The sequence below is a fragment of the Diplotaxodon limnothrissa genome, linkage group LG8 (genome assembly GCF_057381915.1).
Source record: "Diplotaxodon limnothrissa isolate DT_005_m linkage group LG8, D_limnothrissa_male_GT1.1, whole genome shotgun sequence".
Classification (NCBI taxonomy): domain Eukaryota; kingdom Metazoa; phylum Chordata; class Actinopteri; order Cichliformes; family Cichlidae; genus Diplotaxodon; species Diplotaxodon limnothrissa.
Window position 1 is genome coordinate 2,795,683 of NC_140603.1, and position 20,997 is coordinate 2,816,679.

At 45.5% G+C, this 20,997-nt stretch overlaps 1 protein-coding gene across 1 annotated transcript in view; it reads right to left on the minus strand.

Moving 5' to 3' along the window:
- Nucleotides 1-1,042: 1,042 nt before the first annotated feature.
- jmjd1cb (jumonji domain containing 1Cb) overlaps nucleotides 1,043-20,997 on the minus strand; it is a 116,500-nt gene continuing 96,545 nt past the window's right edge. The window contains exons 13-31 of the mRNA XM_085361162.1: nucleotides 19,014-19,177; nucleotides 17,153-17,315; nucleotides 14,317-16,741; nucleotides 12,003-12,204; nucleotides 11,179-11,393; nucleotides 10,943-11,095; nucleotides 10,708-10,797; nucleotides 10,458-10,582; nucleotides 8,703-8,937; nucleotides 8,371-8,588; nucleotides 6,477-6,815; nucleotides 6,211-6,379; nucleotides 6,033-6,123; nucleotides 5,792-5,922; nucleotides 4,950-5,072; nucleotides 4,554-4,693; nucleotides 4,274-4,450; nucleotides 2,849-2,980; nucleotides 1,043-2,241 (exon numbers count right to left, since the gene is read on the minus strand). Of these exons, the coding sequence (XP_085217288.1) occupies nucleotides 2,149-2,241; nucleotides 2,849-2,980; nucleotides 4,274-4,450; nucleotides 4,554-4,693; nucleotides 4,950-5,072; nucleotides 5,792-5,922; nucleotides 6,033-6,123; nucleotides 6,211-6,379; nucleotides 6,477-6,815; nucleotides 8,371-8,588; nucleotides 8,703-8,937; nucleotides 10,458-10,582; nucleotides 10,708-10,797; nucleotides 10,943-11,095; nucleotides 11,179-11,393; nucleotides 12,003-12,204; nucleotides 14,317-16,741; nucleotides 17,153-17,315; nucleotides 19,014-19,177 (5,385 nt within the window). The 3' untranslated portion in view covers nucleotides 1,043-2,148. The remainder of the gene's footprint in view (nucleotides 2,242-2,848; nucleotides 2,981-4,273; nucleotides 4,451-4,553; nucleotides 4,694-4,949; nucleotides 5,073-5,791; nucleotides 5,923-6,032; nucleotides 6,124-6,210; nucleotides 6,380-6,476; nucleotides 6,816-8,370; nucleotides 8,589-8,702; nucleotides 8,938-10,457; nucleotides 10,583-10,707; nucleotides 10,798-10,942; nucleotides 11,096-11,178; nucleotides 11,394-12,002; nucleotides 12,205-14,316; nucleotides 16,742-17,152; nucleotides 17,316-19,013; nucleotides 19,178-20,997) is intronic.

The following is a 20,997-nucleotide window of genomic DNA, read 5'->3' on the forward strand; positions in this document are numbered from 1 at the left end:
TCTGTGGTCATCTTAGACGAGCAGTTTTATGGACCAAACCCAGCAGGTCACTCAGTGTTGCCTGAGTGCTGATGTGTCAGAGATGTTGGTGTAACTGAAGTAATGTTGTTAAGTCCTTAAAGTCATATTCTTTTATTGTCACGACTGTATTTGAAGCTATTTTTACTTTTGTATGATACCTGATTTATATGGAATGTGGCTGAAATAAACTAAAGCCTAAAATACTTAGTCATTTGTTTAATAGTAACTTAACATTATATAATTCACATAAAACTATGAATTGTAATTTTAAATGGTTTAAAAGCAGGTAGAATAGCATATGTAGGCAAGTATATTTCTCCTTTTATCAAGAAGCAAAGACAAAAAGGAAAAAGAGAAACGGGGCAGGTTGGGTGGTCGAATCATCCGTCCCCACCAACGCCAACACCAAATCTACGCCCTTATTTCTAAGCTTTTCAGGGCCGAGTACAATAACCTCAGTTTGATCTGAACTAAGAAGCAGAAAGTTAGCGGCCATCCAGGTCTTTATGTCTTTAAGACATTCCTGCAGTTTAACTCATTGGTGTGTGTTATCTGGCTTCATGCACAGATAGAGCTGGGTGTCATCAGCATAGCAGTGAAATATTCACAGGCTGCTTGGATTGAATGACCTGCATAAAATGAATTAACGAATTAAGATGCACATCTTCTGCACATTGTAGTTTCAACACATCTGTGTCACATTAAGGAAACCGCTGTGACGTCGTTTGTCCTTATCAGTTCTCCCACCCAGAGGTCGGGAAAAGGAGACGGCACCCTGTGAACAGCTCCCGTTCACCCTCAGCCCTCAATCAAAAACACAAAAGCAAATCTTAGATAAATCCATTTTAATGGAAAATGTAAAACCCTTTTGAACTTCAATGTACAAAGCATGTAACACTTGCAAGTTAAAATTTGAAATTGAAGCAAGCCATGTTTTAAAAAAATACCTCAGTGGATGTATATATGTACATATTATAGTTCATTTTTTCTTTATTTTATGTTTTAACTTCAAAATGTCACCATAGTAAATCCTAACAAAAACAAGACAATCAATTCTTTTCTTAAATAAATTACATCTTTTCTGTAAATGTCTCATTTTTACAGCAAATACTTATTTCATAAAATGCTGACGTGTATAAGCCATTTCGTTTGTTTTTTCCTTTACATAATACAACTTTACACAGTCTACAATAGTTTGGCAGGTCATTTTCAGAAAATGTATTTATGGCATGAGGACTGTAGAGCGTCAACATTTCCCAAAGTACAGGCATTAGCTGGTGTGTGTGTGTGTGTGTGTGTGTGTCCTCCATCACAGTAGAGCCGTATTACAACTGAAAAACAGCAAAAGAAAACAAACTGTACAACTCACATTTACATAATGCATTTTGTTTCAATAACACTGCATTTAATAGAGCTATGAAATAAATACATCTTCACAGAGGAGATAAAACAAGGTTAGATGAAAGAAATCCTGAAAAAAAAGCACAACAAAACTAGAAAAAAGGACAAGAACGACACGAAGGAACGAGAAACGAGGGAGCAGCAGAGGCTACTGACTAAAACAGCTGAGATTTCTGGTTTGCATTTTCCGCCCTCGTGTGTCTTTTTGCCTTTCGAAACATCAGAGATGCCAGTTTTGATCCTAATGCTGCTGGTGATGCTGACGCCATCAGCTGTGTTAGCTGCTGCCATAGGTTAGAGTTCCTGGCCTTTATCGTCCAAAGCAGTGAGCGCGGCTCCACCAGTGCTGCTACGACAGTCTGAGCCTCCGTGGAAACTGCATTTCAGCTGGATGCAGACGCGTTTGGAGGTTTGTAGTGCTGATTCACTCCATCACACTGGCTCTAGTGAGGCTCCCAGCCAGCGTTCGCTTTGTGTTTGGAGCCTGTGGGGCTTTCAGCCCTCTCAGCCCAGCTGCTCTTCAATTTGTCTCCTCTTGGCACTAAAGGTTTGGGGTGATGACAAGGGCGGCAGTGCCTCTCACTGGCCACTGGATGTGTGACATGAATGTGGGTCACACTGTGAGGTCCTCTGGATCACATGACCAGCTTTGAGCCAGCCATTTATTGTGGTCACGTGACACAGCCCTCCATGGCAGAAGGAGGAGGGTGTGGAAAGGGCGAGGCATCATGAGTTGTGTTCCTCGTCGTCTTTCTCAGAGCCGCTCTTTCTAAGGGAACTCGCTGCCTCCTTCACACAATGATACAGGATGTTCTTCACCTGCAGGGAAACAGCAAGGCGACACGGTGTAAGTGCTGGACCTCATCCATTTCTTTTACAAGACTTATGTTCAAATCTCAAACGTCAAGCAGCCTGTCAAATCGCAGACACACACCCAGTACTGCCAAGCAGCAACCTTTGGACCTGAGAAGCTGCCGTTCCTCTGAGGACCCCTTGAGGCTCCACAAACAAGTCCATTCCCATAGGTTGCCATATAACCAACCAGCATTAAAAGCTGTGTTCACAGTCTGCCCCCCCAAAATGTTTCTTTCCCCTGTGTGGATATTTCATAACAAGCGTGCAGCAGCAGTGAAGGTATGGCTGCTCTGACTGACTCGTGTAGAACTGCTAGCTGCTAGGCTTCACCAAGAGTCACTGAACTTGACCTCCCACTGTGGAGCATTTTCATGTCGTTATCTGACACAATAAGATCCCTCTGATGATGACTGCCCCTCTGACAGACTTCGCTTTGGTTTTCAAACACAAACGCAGCAGAATACAGACGATACGGAGACGGAGTCTAACTCAGCCACAGAGCTTTAACCACAACGAGACTGCTGTGCTCGGTGTTCTGCTGACGCTTTTTGTGTGGCGTGTATTGTATTACCTGTAGTTTGTCTTCATAGTTGACCTCCTCGTTGTTGGGTCGTAGCTCCTGGGTCAGGTGGAAGGAGTTAGCCACGTGCTCAGGAGACACAAAGTCATTGATGACTTGAACACAGCTGTGGAGGTTTTGGACCTGCAACAATCACAGAATATCAAGTAAAAATAAGCCAAACACATCGATAATTGAGTGTGCCTATGCAGATTTAATATTCTTCTTCTTATTTTTCTTCTTCTGCCTAAACCTTTGCAGCGAAACGCGTCGTAGCTTTGAGACAACGCTTCCATATATCGTTTCAAGCGGCTCGATTGGGTACGGTGTGCCGGGGATTTTGGTGGTTTTTGCAAAATTCCCCAAAACGAATAGATTTTTAATTGTTCCCCATTCATTTGAATGGGAACACATCTGAAAAAGGCACAAACGCAGGCCACTTTGAAGGCCTACTGCTCGGCCAGAGTTGATCACAGAAACATCATTCAAACATCACATGGGTCACAAGACTTTGGACTGTTATTGACTAAAACCATGCTTCGATAGCTTTTATGGTTTTTTCACAACATCAGTATAAATTTTAAGAAAAATTAGATTTTTCCTGCCACGGAATGATCATGTGACCTGCTCTAAAGACGGCGTGGAGAATCATTTGAAACAGAAGTCTTTCTTTCCCGCCCAAACCTTTTGCTCTACATGTATATTATATACATCAGAGCGTAGCTCCATTGTCCTCTTTCACCCAGTCACGTTTGAGACAGCATGTATGGATCTCTCAGAGATGAAGCGCAGCCTCCTCCCCGTCTCTCCCCCACAGGCAACCATGTGTCTTTACACTGTTACCACCATGATAAACACTACAGATATGATAATGTAACAACGGGATATTTTGTAGACTGGAAACGTCTTTCACTCACGGTGAAAGACGTTTCCTGAGAGTTTTCTGTAGGGAAGCAGTTGTTTCAAAACTTGAATCTTGTTTGGCAGCTGTGTGTCTGAGTGTGCGTTTCTAGTTAGTTAGTTACTATAGTAACCAGTCCTCACAGCTGATGACTGTTTGAAACGCCACGCACGCAGAGCCTGACGTCTTTGAAACCTGACCCAGCAGCAGCTCAGGCACACTCAAAATGACTAGTTTGTGTAAACCATCTGCTGCCACAATATTACGTACAATCACACCATCACCCAAACTGTGTGAAACTGTGTGAAAGCTCCACTGTGCAATAAGAATAATAAGAAATAATGTCAACTACGCTGCATTCAGTTTAAACTATGAAACATCAAACACCATCACTTCCTCTATTTTAATTGTGCGCTTCACAAAGAGGCCGCCGACTATTAGACTGATTTCATTTCTGCTGCATTACATTTGGTAGAGTTGGACGTGTTGTCCTTATCAGTTAGTGATCAGTGTGTGTGTGTGTGTGTGGTAAATACCTGATGCATGGCCCCTGCAGGTATAAGGACAGAGTCTCCCAGGAATTGAACGACTGTCCAGCCCTGGACGCCATGCTCATCCAGCAGCCGCTGACGCTGCTTCCTGCTCAGGTACCATGCGTGCTTTCTGATGGAGTCCTGGTCCAGCGACACGTCCAAACCCTGCTCCTTAGAGAGCTGAGGTGGTTGTTGTTGAAGGGGAGGAAAAGGGTTTTCTAGGTCAGCGCTACGCTGAAATTCACTAAATTCACGTTTTGAGTGTGTTTCTGCGAGTGCCGACCTTGTGCAGGAAGTCTCGGACTTTGTCCATGTCTCTGTTGAGGTAGATGTGCCACAGCGCCCCTGGTGTTTCACTCGAGTCTTTTAATCTCTTTCGAACCCCCTCATCTAGATCCTCCTCTTCCAGACGCTTCAACACTCCTTCAGAAAAACAAACTCGTCGTTCATGTATTATCATTTTTTAACAACGACCTTTGTCAAACTGTATCTATGTCATTCAGCTCTCAAAAATCTAAACTAACAGTCGTTTAGTTTATGACATAATACAGTAAACAAACCACAGATTAACTCATGTTTAGTTTTCTCCATTTTGACTCTTTGACAAAGTTTCTCTCAGCCAGCGATTCAGGTAATGCTAACAGCTCCTGTTAGCCCTCACACGTTTCACCAGCCTTACCAGTTTTGGACAGGACTCCATTGCCTTTGGCTATTCCAACATAGACCAGAACAGAGACCACATCGGACACTTCCACGTGGAGTTTTGCAGTCCCAAAGTCCTGGTCCTGAGATGCAGCTACACCTACAGTGACACCATAAGAGCACTTAAAATAATGCATGTGTGGAACTTTATACACATAGTTCTGAGTATTATGGTAAATGGCCTGTATTTGTATAGCGCTTTTACGAGTCCCCCCTAGGGACCCCAAAGCGCTTTACACACCCAGTCATCCACCCATTCACACACTGGTGGAGGCAGCTAGGGTTGTAGCCACAGCTGCCCTGGGGCGCACTGACAGAAGCGAGGCTGCCATATCGCGCCATCGGCCCTTCTGGCCAACACCAGTAGGCGGTAGGTGAAGTGTCTTGCCCAAGGACACAACGACCAGGACTGTCTGAGTCGGGGCTCAAACCAGCAACCTTCCAATTACAAGGCGAACTCCCAACTCTTGAGCCACGATCGCCCACATTATATTATATATGTGGTCATCTATGCCAAAAAAGTAATGAGCTGGTAAATAAGATGCGATTTAAGACCTTTAAATGTGTAGTTTTTATGTCCTGGGGACTGAAACTCAAAATAACAGCTAGTGTTGGTGGGAGGGCTTTCTTCTCAAAGAAAATGGTTTTCTGGGAAACCTCGACTCCAACTGGGAACGTGGAGGCAACCTTGACACACTCAGCATCATTTTCAAGTTTCTTTGTAGGAACAAAGAAATCAATGTCACGATGAGCCCCAGAAAGTTGATTCTGATGAGCAGAATCTGGCACTGCTAGATATAAACTGACGGCTCCTCTTACCATAGGCACAACAGAGTCTTGGCCCCAGATCTGGCCTGACAAAGAATGAAGGCAGGTGAGAAGCCAGGTTGAGGTTCCCTTCTGGATCAGAGTACTCTGGCAGAGGCAGGTTCTTCATCAAGTCATCATATCTGCAATGAATACTTGTATTTAGACGGCTTCGTCGTCACTACTGAGTCATTTACGTACCTTCAGACCTGTTTTTAAAAGCAGTCTGAGGATCAACACCGGTGCTGTGTACCTTGAAGGCATGAGGGCCATAAACTCTTCTCCAGATGGCCAGTCCATCAGTCGGTAAACCATGGGCTCGCCATCTTTGGACTTTGGTCGCTCTGAACAGTTGCAAAGGATCCAGTCAGACTCGGTCACTGATGGTTTACCATAGTAATGCTCACAAGACTAAATGCAGATGAACTTACTGGTGATGTCTTCAAATCCATCCCAGAACTCCTTGATCCCAGAGTTGGACAGCACCTGGTCTTTGCAGTTCAGGAGGTCTCCCTGATGGTCTGCAAACTCCTGGTTGAAGGAGTCGGCCTTCCACAGACTGGCATTCAGTCGCTTATGGATCCCAGACACCAGCACAGGCTACACAAACACACAAGACACACAATGCATCTCAACACCAGGGTGATGAAGCTTAGTGGAGCACTGCTAAACCGACTTGCTGTACACGGATGTGCACCTGTCCGAGCTTCCAACACTCTCTGAAGAGCTTCCAGTTGTTCTGGTTGCGGTGATCTCTGAGCCACAGTAGCCGTCTGTTGTTCAGCCAGCAGTGAGGGATGTCTGGATGCTGACTGCTCGAGTCCTCCGCTTCTGCTGCAGTAACAGGTGCTGACTTCTTCTTCTCTGCTTTGGCTTCCTCAGCTGGGGCGTTATTGTTGATACTTAGGGTGATGGGCTCTTGCTTCGCTGACAACTTAGTGGTGATGTTCTGGCGGCTGGCGGGGATTTTATTCTCTACAACCGAAGCAATGATGTCATCGAGGATATTGGGCATGCTCCGCCCACCCTTCCCAGTCTACAGAAAAAGGAAAGAGGATCACACATATTACAGGAAATAAAAACCTGTGGCTTCTGTTTCTTTTTCCTTTCTTTACATTATGCTGGGACATGGGAAGTGGTCGGGTAGGACTGGACTGAAAAAGCAGCCCATGTCCAAAGATAAACTTTAAAGAGTTTCAGAAAGACGGGAGAACTATGGCTCGAGGCCGCTTTAGACAATTACACAAAAGTCTGGCTCCTTGGAGCAAAAATCTAAAAGAATAGGTGCAGCTTAAATAAATAAAAAAATAAATGATTGCACACAAACATCCTCTTACATCCAAAAACAGAAGTGGAGGTGATCAGTTATCCTACCGTTTGCTGCTTTGTTACTTGTTCAGACTCCTGTTTGAATTGTGAGCATGTCCTGCATTTGTTTTTTGGGTTACAACTTAATGTATCCTTTAAATTTCTTTAAACTGTGCAAAAGTCTTGAGCCACCCATCATTTGTCTATATTGTGACTAAGCGAGGGGAGACTGTCACTGTAACTTTCTATAAGAGAGTTTGAAGGTTGGTCTTTCTCTGATTCAGTTCCTGAAAGAAGGAGCTTGAAAAGAAAAGAGAACTGACTTCTTTAAGTTTCTTGAAGGCGTCTCATCTCTGATCCAGAAAGCTTCTTCAGTTCTAAGACCAAATGGTGGAGAGTTCCGGGGTATTTAGGTCCTAGTGGGAGCCCTCTCTTCAGAGGGTGGCTGACCGACTGTTGATCATGTGGCTCATCCAATGAACCACGACGTGAAAGTCATGGGTCACTATCAGCAGAGGTCTGGGGTGAAACCGCTGTCAGAGAACCGATTAGAACTAAAGAAGCTTCTCGGCTGAAACTTCCAGTCCAGTCACTTTTTGCTCCAAGCTCCTCAGACTACCATGACCTGGATGACTGAGGATCTATACAGGCCTAATTTTAAAAATGTCATAAAGTTTGGGAAAATGATTTTTATAACAGTGTTCTGTAAATACTTCCTGCAAAGAGGGCTGTGTACGAGTGTTCAGAACCACTGCCAGGCATGGAGAGCATATTTGTCACTGACCTAATGATAGTCTGGGCTCTTATCTGTCCCTGAAAAATATTGGCCTTAAAATTATTGCAGCGATTTATCAGAGATGTGCAGAAAAAAACTTGCTGCATTCAGGATCCAGAAATGAATGATTCACATTTAGTTTCTGCATTTTATGCAAGAACATTAGCAGTGCAGTTAAATAATCACTTTATGCTTTCATTATCAGAAGTCACCAATAATCAGAGTGCACGCATCACTTCCTGTCTCCTATCCTGCTTGTTCAGTTTGCACAATCTGTATTTGATCTGCTACACACAGATGTCTGTATCAGTATTTAGGCTCAATGTTATGATTCTGGTATAATTACAGAATGCCTGTACACTTTACAAGCTACATAAATGCATGTGCCTCCACACAGCTCCCCCTGGTGGCTACACAAGACATCGCCATATCTGCTGTTTAGGCCATTTTAAGTGGCTATACCTGTATGAATCATATTTAAACACTGAACACAGCAGACTCTGTGTACCTGTGAAGCAGCGGAGTAGACCGGTGCAAAGGCAATTCCTGCGTCAGTGGAGCCCAGCTTCAGCTTCCCTGCTGTGCTGGTGAGGAGATCTCTGAGTGTGGAGCCCTGCTCTGTACTGTTACCCAGTGAGGGGGTTTTGCACTGCTGCAGGACTTCCAGGCTGTCCCCTTCTTTGTCCTCCTTCACAGATTTACCCAGCACCACCGACTCTTTGTTTTCTGTTACAAAAAGAGGACGGAGCCAAACTACACATTCAGCGAAACATTTAAACTTAAAGAGTTAATGGTGTGGACGGATTATTAATAATAATTTGTGGCTTCTGTTCCTCTCACCTTTCTTTTCCTCCCTGGATTTCCGCTCTGCCAAGTCTGCCAGGAAGTGCAGAGGCGACTGGGACTCTGGCGGGGTGATGGGAGCATTTGCACCGTCGTTACCTGGACTGGTTCCTCCACCACCTCCTCCGTTAGTTTCTGACTTAACTCCTCCTAGGTCAGAGGTCTGCAGAGAGCCTGGCTCAGCTTTCACCAGGGACAGCTTGTTGCTGTGATTCAGAACATTCTGCAGAACCTGGACAGAAGGAACAGTTGGATGAACTCACTTAACTGCATGAAATCACAAAGCCTTCATGTCAGAGGAAGAATAAACTTTATTTAAACAGTGACCAAGCAAAATGCCTGTCCACAGTATTGATATCCCCTGGGTTACAGGTTAATAGATAGCTATGATCACCACACACAGCTACTGTATTATTAGTTCAACCACAAAGCTGTTAGAAAACTACTGTTAAGCCTGCTTAAAGTCCACCATTCATTAGATAGAAGAGCCCAGATAATAGCACCTGTTTTCGGTTCACTTACTACTAAACCACAGTCTATGATTAACTCTAGTGCAGGAACTGATGGACCGATGATGCCATTTCTGTATGTTAAAGCTATTAACCATGATGTGGCTGGTGTCGGCTGCAGGTCCTGTGTCTCTCACTCAGCAGTGGACCACAGCGACCCACACATGTTGATCTAGTCTGTGCCACAAAGGTAGCATCATAACAATGTCATAAAAGACTGCCCCCACCCTACCTATCACTTAGAAAACGTTGTCAATGACGTTACACGGTCAGTGCTTACAGCTGTGAATGGCCCGATCGATATCTATCATCTATTGTTTTGCTTTACGAGTCATGCCCACTGGTGAAAGCTATTCTTTTCTCTTGATCCCATTTTATCTTTTCTTTTCTTTGCAAATGTGGTTTACTGGTGACAGCACTCATGTTCCAGTGGTCCCACTTAACATATCTGTCTTATGAGCTATCATTCCAGCGCATGTCTGTATCCCGTCTTCCTTCTCTCACCCCAACCAATCACAGCAGATGGCCCCGCCCCTCCCTGAGCCTGGTCCTGCTGGAGGTTTCTTCCTGTTAAAAGGGAGTTTTTCCTTCCCACTGTCGCCAAAGTGCTGCTCATAGGGGGTCATATGATTGTTGGGTTTTTCTCTGTATGTATTATTGTAGGGTCGACCTTACAGTATAAAGCACCTTGAGGCGCCTGCTGTTGTATAAATAAACCATCTGCGATTCATCATTTTGTGTTGCAGTCAAGGCCAGACTGACTTGCTGCACCATCCTGTGGAATTACATGTTCTGCTCTGTATCATGGAAATTAATGAAATGAGTCAGAGGCAGAGAACAAGCGTTTTCAATGTAACACAAATCCAATGTCAGAGGAAGTAGATCTGCAGTGTGTACGCACTGCTGAGCAAACACACAGGCCTTTATCTCTATATCGAAATGTGACTACAAACCTGAAGAAATCCAAAGCCCGGGGTCCTGTGATACTGAACAACATACATGTCATGATCATTTCAGCTAACTCTCAGCGTGTTGGGCCATGCACCCATCTCACTCTACATTACCACCACTAACAATCACAGGCAGCATCGCACTATGCTGCTTTTCAGCAGTGAGCGACCTGCCACAAAAGCACAGCTAACAGGTTTTTCTGACCTGAACTCTGCACATTTTAAATTCAGCACCTCTTCAGAAAGTCTTGACAGTGAGTCAGGATGTGATTGACTGGAAGAGGGTGTGGTACCTGTGAGACTCCGTTGGTGGCAGGCAGTTTGGTGAGAAGGTTCTGTTTGCTGGCACAGGGACAGTGAGAGCTTATGTTGTGTTTTTCTCTCAGGGCGTGCATGGACGTCACCAAGTCTGTCAGCACTGAAACATCAAAATCAAACACACAATATTAAATAATTGTGCTGCAAAGTATCATTCAGTCATAAAACTACACACCAGCTGTTGTTCAGGGAAATAGCAACACAAAGAGCTAGGATGGACTGTACCTGAGCCAGGGATGATCTGGGTGGGCATGAGGTGTTTGTGGTCGTGGGCTTGGCCTTTAACACACTTTAGCCATCCATACAGCTCTTTATCTGATCATAGAGAGAAAAAAGTCCCGCAGTGAACACACTCAGACACAGTGGAGAGAAAGGTTACATACACGCGCATGTTGCTGAAAAAGACTCCGGTTCAACCGCTTCTGACTTTTGGTGAACTGTCCAAATAAGCCACACTGACCTTTGGAGCTCTTTCTCTCCTTGGCCTTGTAGCAGTCTAGGCAGACGACAAAGCCACATTTCTGACAGACCCAGTGGATGTTGAAAAGTGTGGCTTCACATGCGTCACACATCTCCCTCACCCCTCTCACTGCTCGCTTCCACGCCAGCTTGGCTGAAACACACGATAAAGGTTCAGAGGAAAACACGCTAAGACGTGTTCATCTAAACTCTGACACTATTTTTGAGAAAACTTACCATCCTTCTTAATCCAGCTGGATGCAGTATTCTCTGTTGCTACCATCTGACAGAACTTGTCTCCTATGAAGCTCAGGATGTACTTGGCTGTGCTTTGGTCCAGGTGGCTCTGCTCCATCGGCCCCGGGACCCACAGGCTGAGGGCCTCATCGTCAAACTGGTCTGGAGTGGAGAAGCCATCCATCCGGATGACGCCATTCTTGCTGTAGGAAAGCCTAGATGAGAAGAAACATGAAGGCTATCTCAGTAAGGTGGTGCACACGTGTAGGCTGGCTGTCCAAAGAGGAAGCTGATGAAAGAAGCGCATCTACTATAAAAATGTTCAAACAAGGTTGTGCGTGACTGTATTTTGGTTTCGGACGTGTTTTTGGTGACAAAAAAACAAATGTTGCTTATTTTGTCCTTACAGTCTTAATCAAATAGCTGAGAAAAAACCAAAAGTGTGACATGTTTTTAAAGCGCATGTAGTTTTAAACATGACGTTACTCTGAATCCAGCATTAAAGTGCCAGACTCCAGAAACAGACACACGCACTAAAGCAGCTTTTACTCTCAAACAGAAGCACGAAAGAGGCCTGATGTCACAAACAACTGTTAACTTGTTACACACAAAGTTCAACAGTCTGACTCGTGTTAGCCAGGATGGGTGAAACTGTCTAACACCCAGGCAGCCTGCTTCAAACAAAGACTTTATTACCACAGAGGAAACAACAACATCAATATGACCTGGACGGATCATTTCAGGTAAATCTCAGCAGGTGTGGCACTCTACGAAGGAGCCAGTGCACAGATAAAGCAGGAGAGTTCATAGAGTGAGTGCTTTACCGTCTGAAATAGTAGAAACGACAGAAGACGGGGGAGTGAGCGGGCTCCTCCCCTTTCTTGCTGCGGACCACCCTGCACTCCCTACACTTCTGCAGGTTGGGGCCAATTTCTGAACATGAATCATCCTGCAGGAAGGACTCTCCCGTCTGCTTCAGCTTCTTCACTTTCCTCCAGTCCTTGAGCACAGAGCGAGGGATCCCATCTAACATGCATAACATCATAATCATTAACTGTGACTACGCTTCATTTTTAAATATTAACATAGAGTTGCTCGTCAAGAGAAACACAGAAAATACATCAGATAAAAGAGGAGATTTTCTTTATAAGCAGGGCGTAGATGGAGACGCGCTCACGTCTTTGCCACATTTTCTCTCATCTGAAGTTACAGAAATCACTCTGAGTAATGTGACTTCAATAAATAACATTTGATTAAGAAAAGCATCCAAGCAGTTTCCCTTCAGAAAGAATGAATATTATATCCTCTGATAGAACATATGAGACCAGCAGTCACATGGGTGCTTCATGCCACACATGCTGTTTAGCATCTACACAAACAACCTTTTATGTGATAATGAAGCTAAAGCTGGGAGGTCATAACTAGGGGTGGGTTTTTATAATCGATTCATCGATTAAAATCGATTCTGGCTTGGATAACGTAAAATCGATTCATTAAAATCCTGAATCGATTTTTTAATATAAATTTATTTTGTCCGAAATGCCAGAATCTCTGGTGACATCTCACAAAATTTCAAGAACCACCAAACAGTAAATGAGAGCAGGAACACGGATTCTGCACATAGACTTAAACACACAGCGCGACCCGCGGATCAGAATCAGTTAGATGTCGCCTTTCTCACAGTCGGGGCTGAAAGCCGACAGCTCGCTGATCCTGATCCTGATCTGTCGGCGGGTCGGCGCTTTGTGTTCACGCCCTTTATGCGCTGATTCTAAGGCTGTTAGTTTGATCTCTCTCCAAACAATATTGACCGAACCAGCAGCAAAAGAAGATCCAAACGCTTCACATAAACATCGTCATGAATTCACTCTTTTACTGTTTTGCTTCCATTGCGATGTGCAGCTCTCTCTCTCTCTCCCTCCCCCCCTCCCTCTCTCTCTCTCTCGAACAGTTTCGCTTTCTTCATTATTCGCTTGCTTGTTACACAAGTCTACTGTTGTTTACAGGCTGTCGGCCGCTGTTTTTTTCCCTTTTACATTCTTCCGAAAAGAAAACCTCATTTCTGCTGTTCAATACTGAACAAATTTAAACTTTTTAATATTATTCAAAATGCAAAATGCTTAGCCGTGTCTCTAATAAAACCGCTGTAACGTCAGAGGTAATGTTCATTAATTAATGGTTTTCTTTCGTTTTTGATGTACTGCAGAATATTTTTATAAAATCCCAGAACAGGAAAACCACCTTCATGTTTTTCTGTGTTTTATCTTCAGCTACTTTGACACAAAGGCATCTGCTGTGATGCTCACACCTTGGATAAAGTCTTGAGAGTGTCAGCTTCCTTTTTATAGATACAAAAATATGTAAATGTTCTGATCTGAATTATACTTCTGACTGTCAAAATTTCCCAGATTTAAATCGAATCGAATCGAATTAAATCGAATCGATTTGGGACCTTGTGAATCGGAATTGAATCGATTCTAGAAATCAGTGACGATACCCAGCCCTAGTCATAACTGTCACTCCTGTGTATCAGAATATCTTCACTGTCACTGTAACAACAGAATTAAGAGCAGTCCCTGCAGTGCCACGAAAGACAAGTTTAAATATACTTACAAAAGAATAATAACAGAAAAGAGGCAGAAGCTCATAATGAAGGAAACCTTACTGCACCTGCCAGGCTGAGCTGCAGGCTGTGTCAGACACCTATACTCATTTATAAATGTAATTGTTACATCAAACAACACCTTCACCTGGACTCTGTATAACATGCACGATGATGCTTCTGGAAAGTGAAGCCATGCAGAAATACTAAAGCTGTGCTCAGAAAGAATATTCAGACTCTTTAGAGTGTGCGTGAGTATGAGCACGGCGAAACTACTCCCTGAGTTTATGATCGCAGCTGCTCATTTTGCAAATATAGCCCGTGTTATGTTCAGGAGGAGGATGATTCATTGATCTGTTACACAGTTTTGTTCCTTCGAGCTTCCCGAGAACACGTGAGAGACTCTGGCTAACACTGATTCATTGTGTAAATGTTACCCCCACAGCTCCCAGTTGCACTGCTGTGACAAAAACACTGTTGCATGCTCCCTAACAGCAGTGACACAAACCTACAGCGAGACACGAGCGAGGACTTACTGCTGCTGGCCAGTTTGAGTTTAGTCTTCTCTCGGGCTGATCTGAAGATGCCGTTGGGCTTCACGTCGTCTTCCTCTCTGTCGTTGTCTCCTTTCTTCTTGGCCATGTCGTTCTGCTTCTTCTTGTAGGTCGGTTTAGGCTGACGCTTGGCTCGGCCCTCCATCTTGCTCTCGCTGGTGTCAGAATCATCTCCCCCGCTCTCCGAACCAGACTCGTATGTGCGTTTGTTCACCCTCCTTGACCCCACTTTTCTCTCCTCCCCGCCTCCTGGAGCTCCGGCCAACTTGTCCTCAGGCTGTCTGTCTCTGTCACCTTTGCTTCCAATGTCTTTGCTCATCTCGACCTCGTTGGAGGTGGAGGCGCTGAGATTGACGGTACAGGGCTTGATCATTTCTGACATGGCTGCTGTGTTGCTTGTGGTAGTGGTGCTCGGACTTTTCTCCACTTTCATACTGGAGCTTGTAGTGGTAGCGGTGTTCCTGTCCTCCTCGGAGTGCCGGGTTAACCAGGCTTTCTTCAGCTTGTGGTAGTTGTTGGGCTGCGCAGAGCTCGGTAAGGCTGATCCCAGGGACTGGCCATTAAGCAGGGGACTTGACTTGCCTGGTGTGGTACTCCTGCTCGCTGAGCTATTGCTGCTGCTGTCAAACGAGACCGAGGAGGCCTGACTAGTAGCAGGTGGAGGCGGGGAGCTGGAAATGGGGGTTTTCTCAGTGGAATCCACAGTTAAGGAAGAATTTTCAGCTGTGACTGACGAGGGAGGAGTAGAAAGGTTGCTTCTGGACTGTGCCGCAGCTAAAGCAGCTTTGTGCTTCTTGAGGTGGATAAACGAAGAGGCGTAAGGCTGACTCGAGCCAGAGATTGAGCTAGGTGTTGGGGTAAGGCTTGGGCTGGGGCGGGGTGCTCCTGCTACACTCGCAGGATTCAGAGAGACGCCTGGAGATGCGTGTGAGCCAAAGCCCTCCTGGAGCTCCTTTTCCGTCTCTGGTCTTATATGGCAGAGCACCCGACCCCCAGTGCCAGGTTTGAGCGCTGCAAAGTCACATCGAGCCGAGTAAACTGGCTCAGGAGTAGCGCTCCTGGTTTTACTCTGAGAGCCAAAAGCTGAGGAGACTAAAATGGCAGTCCTGCACACAGAGTTTGTAGCACCGGCTCCCACAGGTCCTGACACACCTGGCACAGGAGTCTTTTTATAACCCTCCAGGTTCAAGTTAGGCTGGATGACCCTACCTGCTGCAGGTTCTCGTGGACATTCGTCCTGAAACTTCGATGTGTAGAACCTCCCCTGGGGGAGCTCTTTGTGGATAAGAGCACCAGATTTCTTAGCACCAACGGGACTGTTGTACTTTATAGACGATCGCACAATGACCGATGCCATTGCCGACTGGGGCTTATTTTTAGAGAACCCCTTATCTCCAGAGCACACCCCTCCTCGTTCCTCGATCAAGTCTCTGCCTTTGCACCCATCTGCGGATGGAGCCGCCATCTCTCCGGGGGTGGCAGAGGCCACAAAGGTGATGGCAGCAGCAGTCCCGTGACCTTTGATGTCCCTGAGCTCTGGCAGCAACGTGGGGGGCTTCTGCTGCTCTGCTGATGTTTTGCTACCAGTTACTGGCTGAATGGGAGTGAGGGTTGGAGGAGAGAGGCGTCCACCGTGCGCGGCTCTTTCCCTCTCTGCAGCCTCTTTGCGTTCCAGCGCGTGCTGTGTGGGTGGATGGAAGACAGGTGCTCGGTGGAGAGATGGCATTGCCCTGAGCTGTTGCTGCTGCTGCAGGTGATGATGGTGATGGTGTTGGTTAGAGGCTGAAGATGAAGAGGACAACGTGGAGGAAGGAGGAGAAATAGCAGGGCTGCGACGGTCTATCCTGTCTACGCCTGCGTGGAGCTGATGCTGCGGCTGAACGAGGGTCACCTGCTGACTGAGCTGCTCCGTGATTTTCCCCGCTAAACCTTCTCCTCCCTCCGGCTGGTGCTTGATGAGAGGAGGGGGCTTGGAGAGGGAGTTTTTGGAGCTGGTGTGGTAGCTGCTCATCGACAGAGCTCCTGGGCTCTGCACGGCGGCCCCAACACCGGCCACGACCCCCGGGGCCCCCATCGACACTTTGTCATAGTAAGGACCGACATCTTTGGAGGGGTAGAGTCTGGGAGGCTCATTCACCACACTGTTAGACAGCGTGGTGTAATAGTTGCTCTTTTCTGACTGCATGGTATGAGTGAGGGCGTGGCTAGTCTTGGGGCTTGGCGAGGGAAGACCCGGCATCCGAACACAAAAGCTCGAATCTCTGCTTCTCTCTCTGTCCCTGTCCATCGCAGGGTCGACGGAGCGCTGTATTTTAGCCGTGAAGGGAGCGACCTCAATGCTCTCCTTCAGGATTTGACGGTTTTCCTCTTTGTATTTGCAGGCGCGGTCTGCTGCCTGGAGCGCCTCCTGAGAAGAAAACAGAAACGCTGCAAGAAACGCTTCTCACACTTTCTCCTACATTTGTCACTAAAACAGAGACCACGGCCATCACAGTCAGTTTAAATGAGGGCTACACTGAGAAACGGGAAGCAAGGGCCAGACGATCCATAGACTTTAATCAAGTGGAAAATAAATGTCTGCAAAGGCATTTGACATGCAAGCTTAGCTGAAAGTGTCTGTGCAGCATCAGCTTTGCTTCTTAACAAAGTGATAACAACAGGGTAGCGCGCTGATATGGCCCATGTGCTTTAATATTTACACATGACAGACAAATATACGACTCTGATGCCTGAATGTGTCTGCTACTCTCAACCCGCCTTTCTTCCATCTGCTTTAAAAATGAGTGTTTATCAGGAGAGTGTGCGAGCAGCCACGTACCTGTGGACTCGTCAGACGGGCCTTGCTGTGGGGATCCAGGTAAAGGCGGTGCAGATGGACGTCTTTTCCTGTTGGAGTGCGACTTCTGTCTGTCTGCTCCTGCTTCAGCTGTGCCAGTGTCATTGTCCTCATGGGATCCACGTAGCCTTTCTTATCCACATCTCTGCACACGGACAGGACAGATATTCAACTTCATGAAACAAGCTTTTACCATCTTTTTCAACAACTGCTCCTACTGGAAAGATCTAACTGTGTGTGTGCAGGTCAGTGTTCATGACTCAGAAACAACTGATGGATGGTTTAACCTCAGCCATGTTTTGTGTTGGGTAGTCAGTGATGTTGGTTGTGTAAGGTGGCTACAAGCTGCTGAATGAATGGCATTCTGGGTAGACTGCTTCTGTCATGGTCCGCGGCTGGTGTCCAAGGAGCTGATGGGATGCCCACGCCCACGCGTGTGGCTGTCGACTCCACACCTGCATCCCATCCCAGGCGATCAGGTGGACCATTTAACCCAGCTCTACCAGCTGCTCCACGCCAGTCCGTTAGTCGCCTCTCAGCGGTAACATGCTTCCACGTGAAGGTGGTTGCGAAATTCTCTTTTGCTGGAACAAACGCTAACCCTTTCCTTGTGCGCTTAGGTAACAGCTCGGCGTGTTTGGAGCCCTCTCCTGCCCGCCTGGAGTTTTTGGATCACTACCGGCACTCGTCTCCTCTATTCACCTGGAGTTTCCCCGCGGACCCTCAGCCCTCCCTCCGGTTCCCACGGCCCCGTCTGGACCGTAAGATTAATTCTCTACCCACGTATGCTGTTATTTCTCCGTTCCCCAGTAAGCCTCTTCCTCTTTCTGTTGCAGCCTCCCACAGTCCCGATTACGGCGTTCCTGAGTTATTTCCCGGTCCCTTGGTTTTCTAGTTACCTGGCGTGTTTTCCTTTGACCCTTCCGGGACACCCTTAGTTAAAATAAAGTTTTTTGCGTGCACCCTGGCGTGTGTCTCTGGGTCCAGCTTGTGTGCTGAACTACGGTTCATGACAGCTTCAGTACGGCGTTAGTGCCACTTCATCTGAGGTATTCCCTGCAGCTCAGAGCCACCTCAGGTCTGCTCTGTGAGAGCTCTCTGAACACGGAGCTTTTGAAGTAAAGAGGAGTTCAAATGTCCAAAGCAAATATTCAGCGGCTCCTATATTTTGTGCTTCTTTTTACCCACAGTAGTTAACTTTTTAATGCATATTGAAGCCACCAAAGAATTTCCTGCTTCCCCTCAGTGCACGTTTTCATTTCATGTGTGAGGTTCAGTAAGAAGTGAAACACAAACATTTGTGTTGTACGGAGAATGAAGAAACTTAAAGACTCCTTAGAGTACCGTGACCTGCGAGACCGTCTGGTTTGACAGGAAGTAGTTCTTTTCCTCAGCGTGGATTTTCTCCACTCTTCAATAACAACAAGTCACAATGGCAACGTGGCCAAACTACGATCTTTATGTTAATTAAGTGTTTTTAAGTCAACACTTAATCCAACCATCCATAATCTGTCCTCTGATCTGTAGAAGTTGAGCCTGATTTACCTCGCCATCACCTCCTCTAACGTTTTGAGCTTTTCCCTCCATAGGACACAAACACAGGTGGGAAACACAAATCAGCTACTGTGGGACTGTCGGTCTGTGTCACGGACGTCATTCATTCATCTGGTGTTGCAGGGTGTAACCCATCAAACATCAGCAGCTCTTTGTTTTCACGAGTTCATATTTTCAGTTTTCACTGAAATGCAGAGAAACAATGATTCCAGGTTTCATCAGTATTAACGCGGGTTTGGTGACAGAGCGACGGTGCAGCTTTAACTACAGCACTGATCTTTCTGCTTACTCTTTATGAAGATCCATGCTGGTCTTTGACAACGGAGGGCTCGTGTGGGCGATCTTGACGGGGGGGCGGTGGGCATCGGCGCTGGCTGGCCGGACAGGAACGTGGCTCAGCATTCCCAAACTGTCAGCAGCAGCAGTCTTATGGAGCCATGGACTGGCAGCATTCTACACACAAACAAAAACACCACTGTTATTCTGCTCATGGCAAAAAACTACGTGAGGAAACATGTGGCCAACCAATAATGGGGGGAGGTTATTATGTGCCTTAGACACTCGCGTCTGATTGGCCGGTAGCTTTTTTAACACAGGCTTCTTCATCAGAGGTCCAACAACACAGCTGGGAAAAGCAGCTTTATTTCAGCTTTGATTAGTATGACGAACAATCCAGTTCAACCAGGACATGTATGAAAATAAAAGTCTCGGGTCCTGAGTGGAAAGTATCTTTAACAGATGCTGTAATTCACCTTTGGGTGAACGAACCTGACATGAGCTTTCAGTTCCAGCTGAACAGGGTTCAGGCTCTCTCGGCGCATGTGTGGGTAACACAGTTCATTACTTTTAACCAGTAATACTCGATACAGGAACTATAAATGCATTAGGGGTGGGGAAAATCGATACTGTGTAGTATCGTGATATTTTGTTTGCTAATAATGTATCGATACAGCGACAGCAGAAATCGATATTTTGTTACAAAAAAGGTTTTGGTGCTCTGACTTCAGAGCACGTTGATCCTTTTTCTGAGCAAGAATCCTGACACTGTCCAAATGTGTTTAACTTTTTTTATGGCAGCAATAAACATGACAGTTTACTTATTTTAATTTAAGACATGTTTTATTTTAATTACGTTTAAAACTTTTTTATTTAATGTAAAATTAGATTTTGTTTTAATTTACTTTCAAATTCTTCAGTTGCTGAAGGGGCTGCACAGTTTTCATATTGCATAGTTCAGAATAGCTGTAATTGTACCAGATGCATTCAGTTAAGTTGGACTAGACTGTAATACAAACCGTTCAGTTTGTCAACAATAAAACTGAAATGAGAGAAAGACTGAGTGCGAGACTTTGATATTAGATAAAATGAATATTGATAAAGTTTACCTTTATGTACAGAATCTGAATATCGCAAAATATTTTTAAAAATTGCAATAATATCGTATCGTGCGTTAAGTATCACATGATATGCTATGAATATGAAGATACTGACAGACAGCCAGTTTGTCTGACCTAACAGCAATAATGTTAAAACATGTCATGAATCACACTGACTGTAAATGTTTAGATAGTTTTTTTCTCACAGCATGTTTCATATATATGATTGGAACATGTTTGTGCAGCCTGTTTACTAAAACTACTGAATATATTTAGTCAAGTTTAAAGGTGTCACGTCAGTCGTCCTCAGCTCTGACCATCCTTCACTTCATGGTTAACGAATGTGTTTTTACCTTTGGAAGCGCGCCTCGTTTTAGAGACACATGCAGGGTTGTGTATTATCACTATACAGGGCTGATCAGGGGAGGAGCTCAAAGGAGGGGCGTGGATGCTAGGGACAGGATGAGATGAAGGTAACGATCCACCCATGAAGAGAGCGGCCGAAAGATAAAAGAAGAAGGTGGCAGGTGTTGTCGGCTGATTGTGCGTTTCCTCTAATCAACATGAAATGGTTAATGGGCTGATATGGACTGATAATAAAGGCCTTGTATTCCACTTTTCTGCTCACCTAAAACATATTTGTGTTGTTGCTTTGAGTGTTTTAAGTCACATTCAACAACGCACACCTACACACAGCACTTTCTAATAATCACACTCAAACTCTGACAATCACACCAAACTCTGGAATACAGATGGAGGGAACAAGCTGCTGGATGTCATCAGCCTCCACATGAAGGGGTCCGACCCCAGGTTTCCTCCACGGACTACGAATAATGACTAATGCAACCTGAAGCCAGAAACTCTCCCTGGATTGGACTAGTCACTGCGATGTCACCC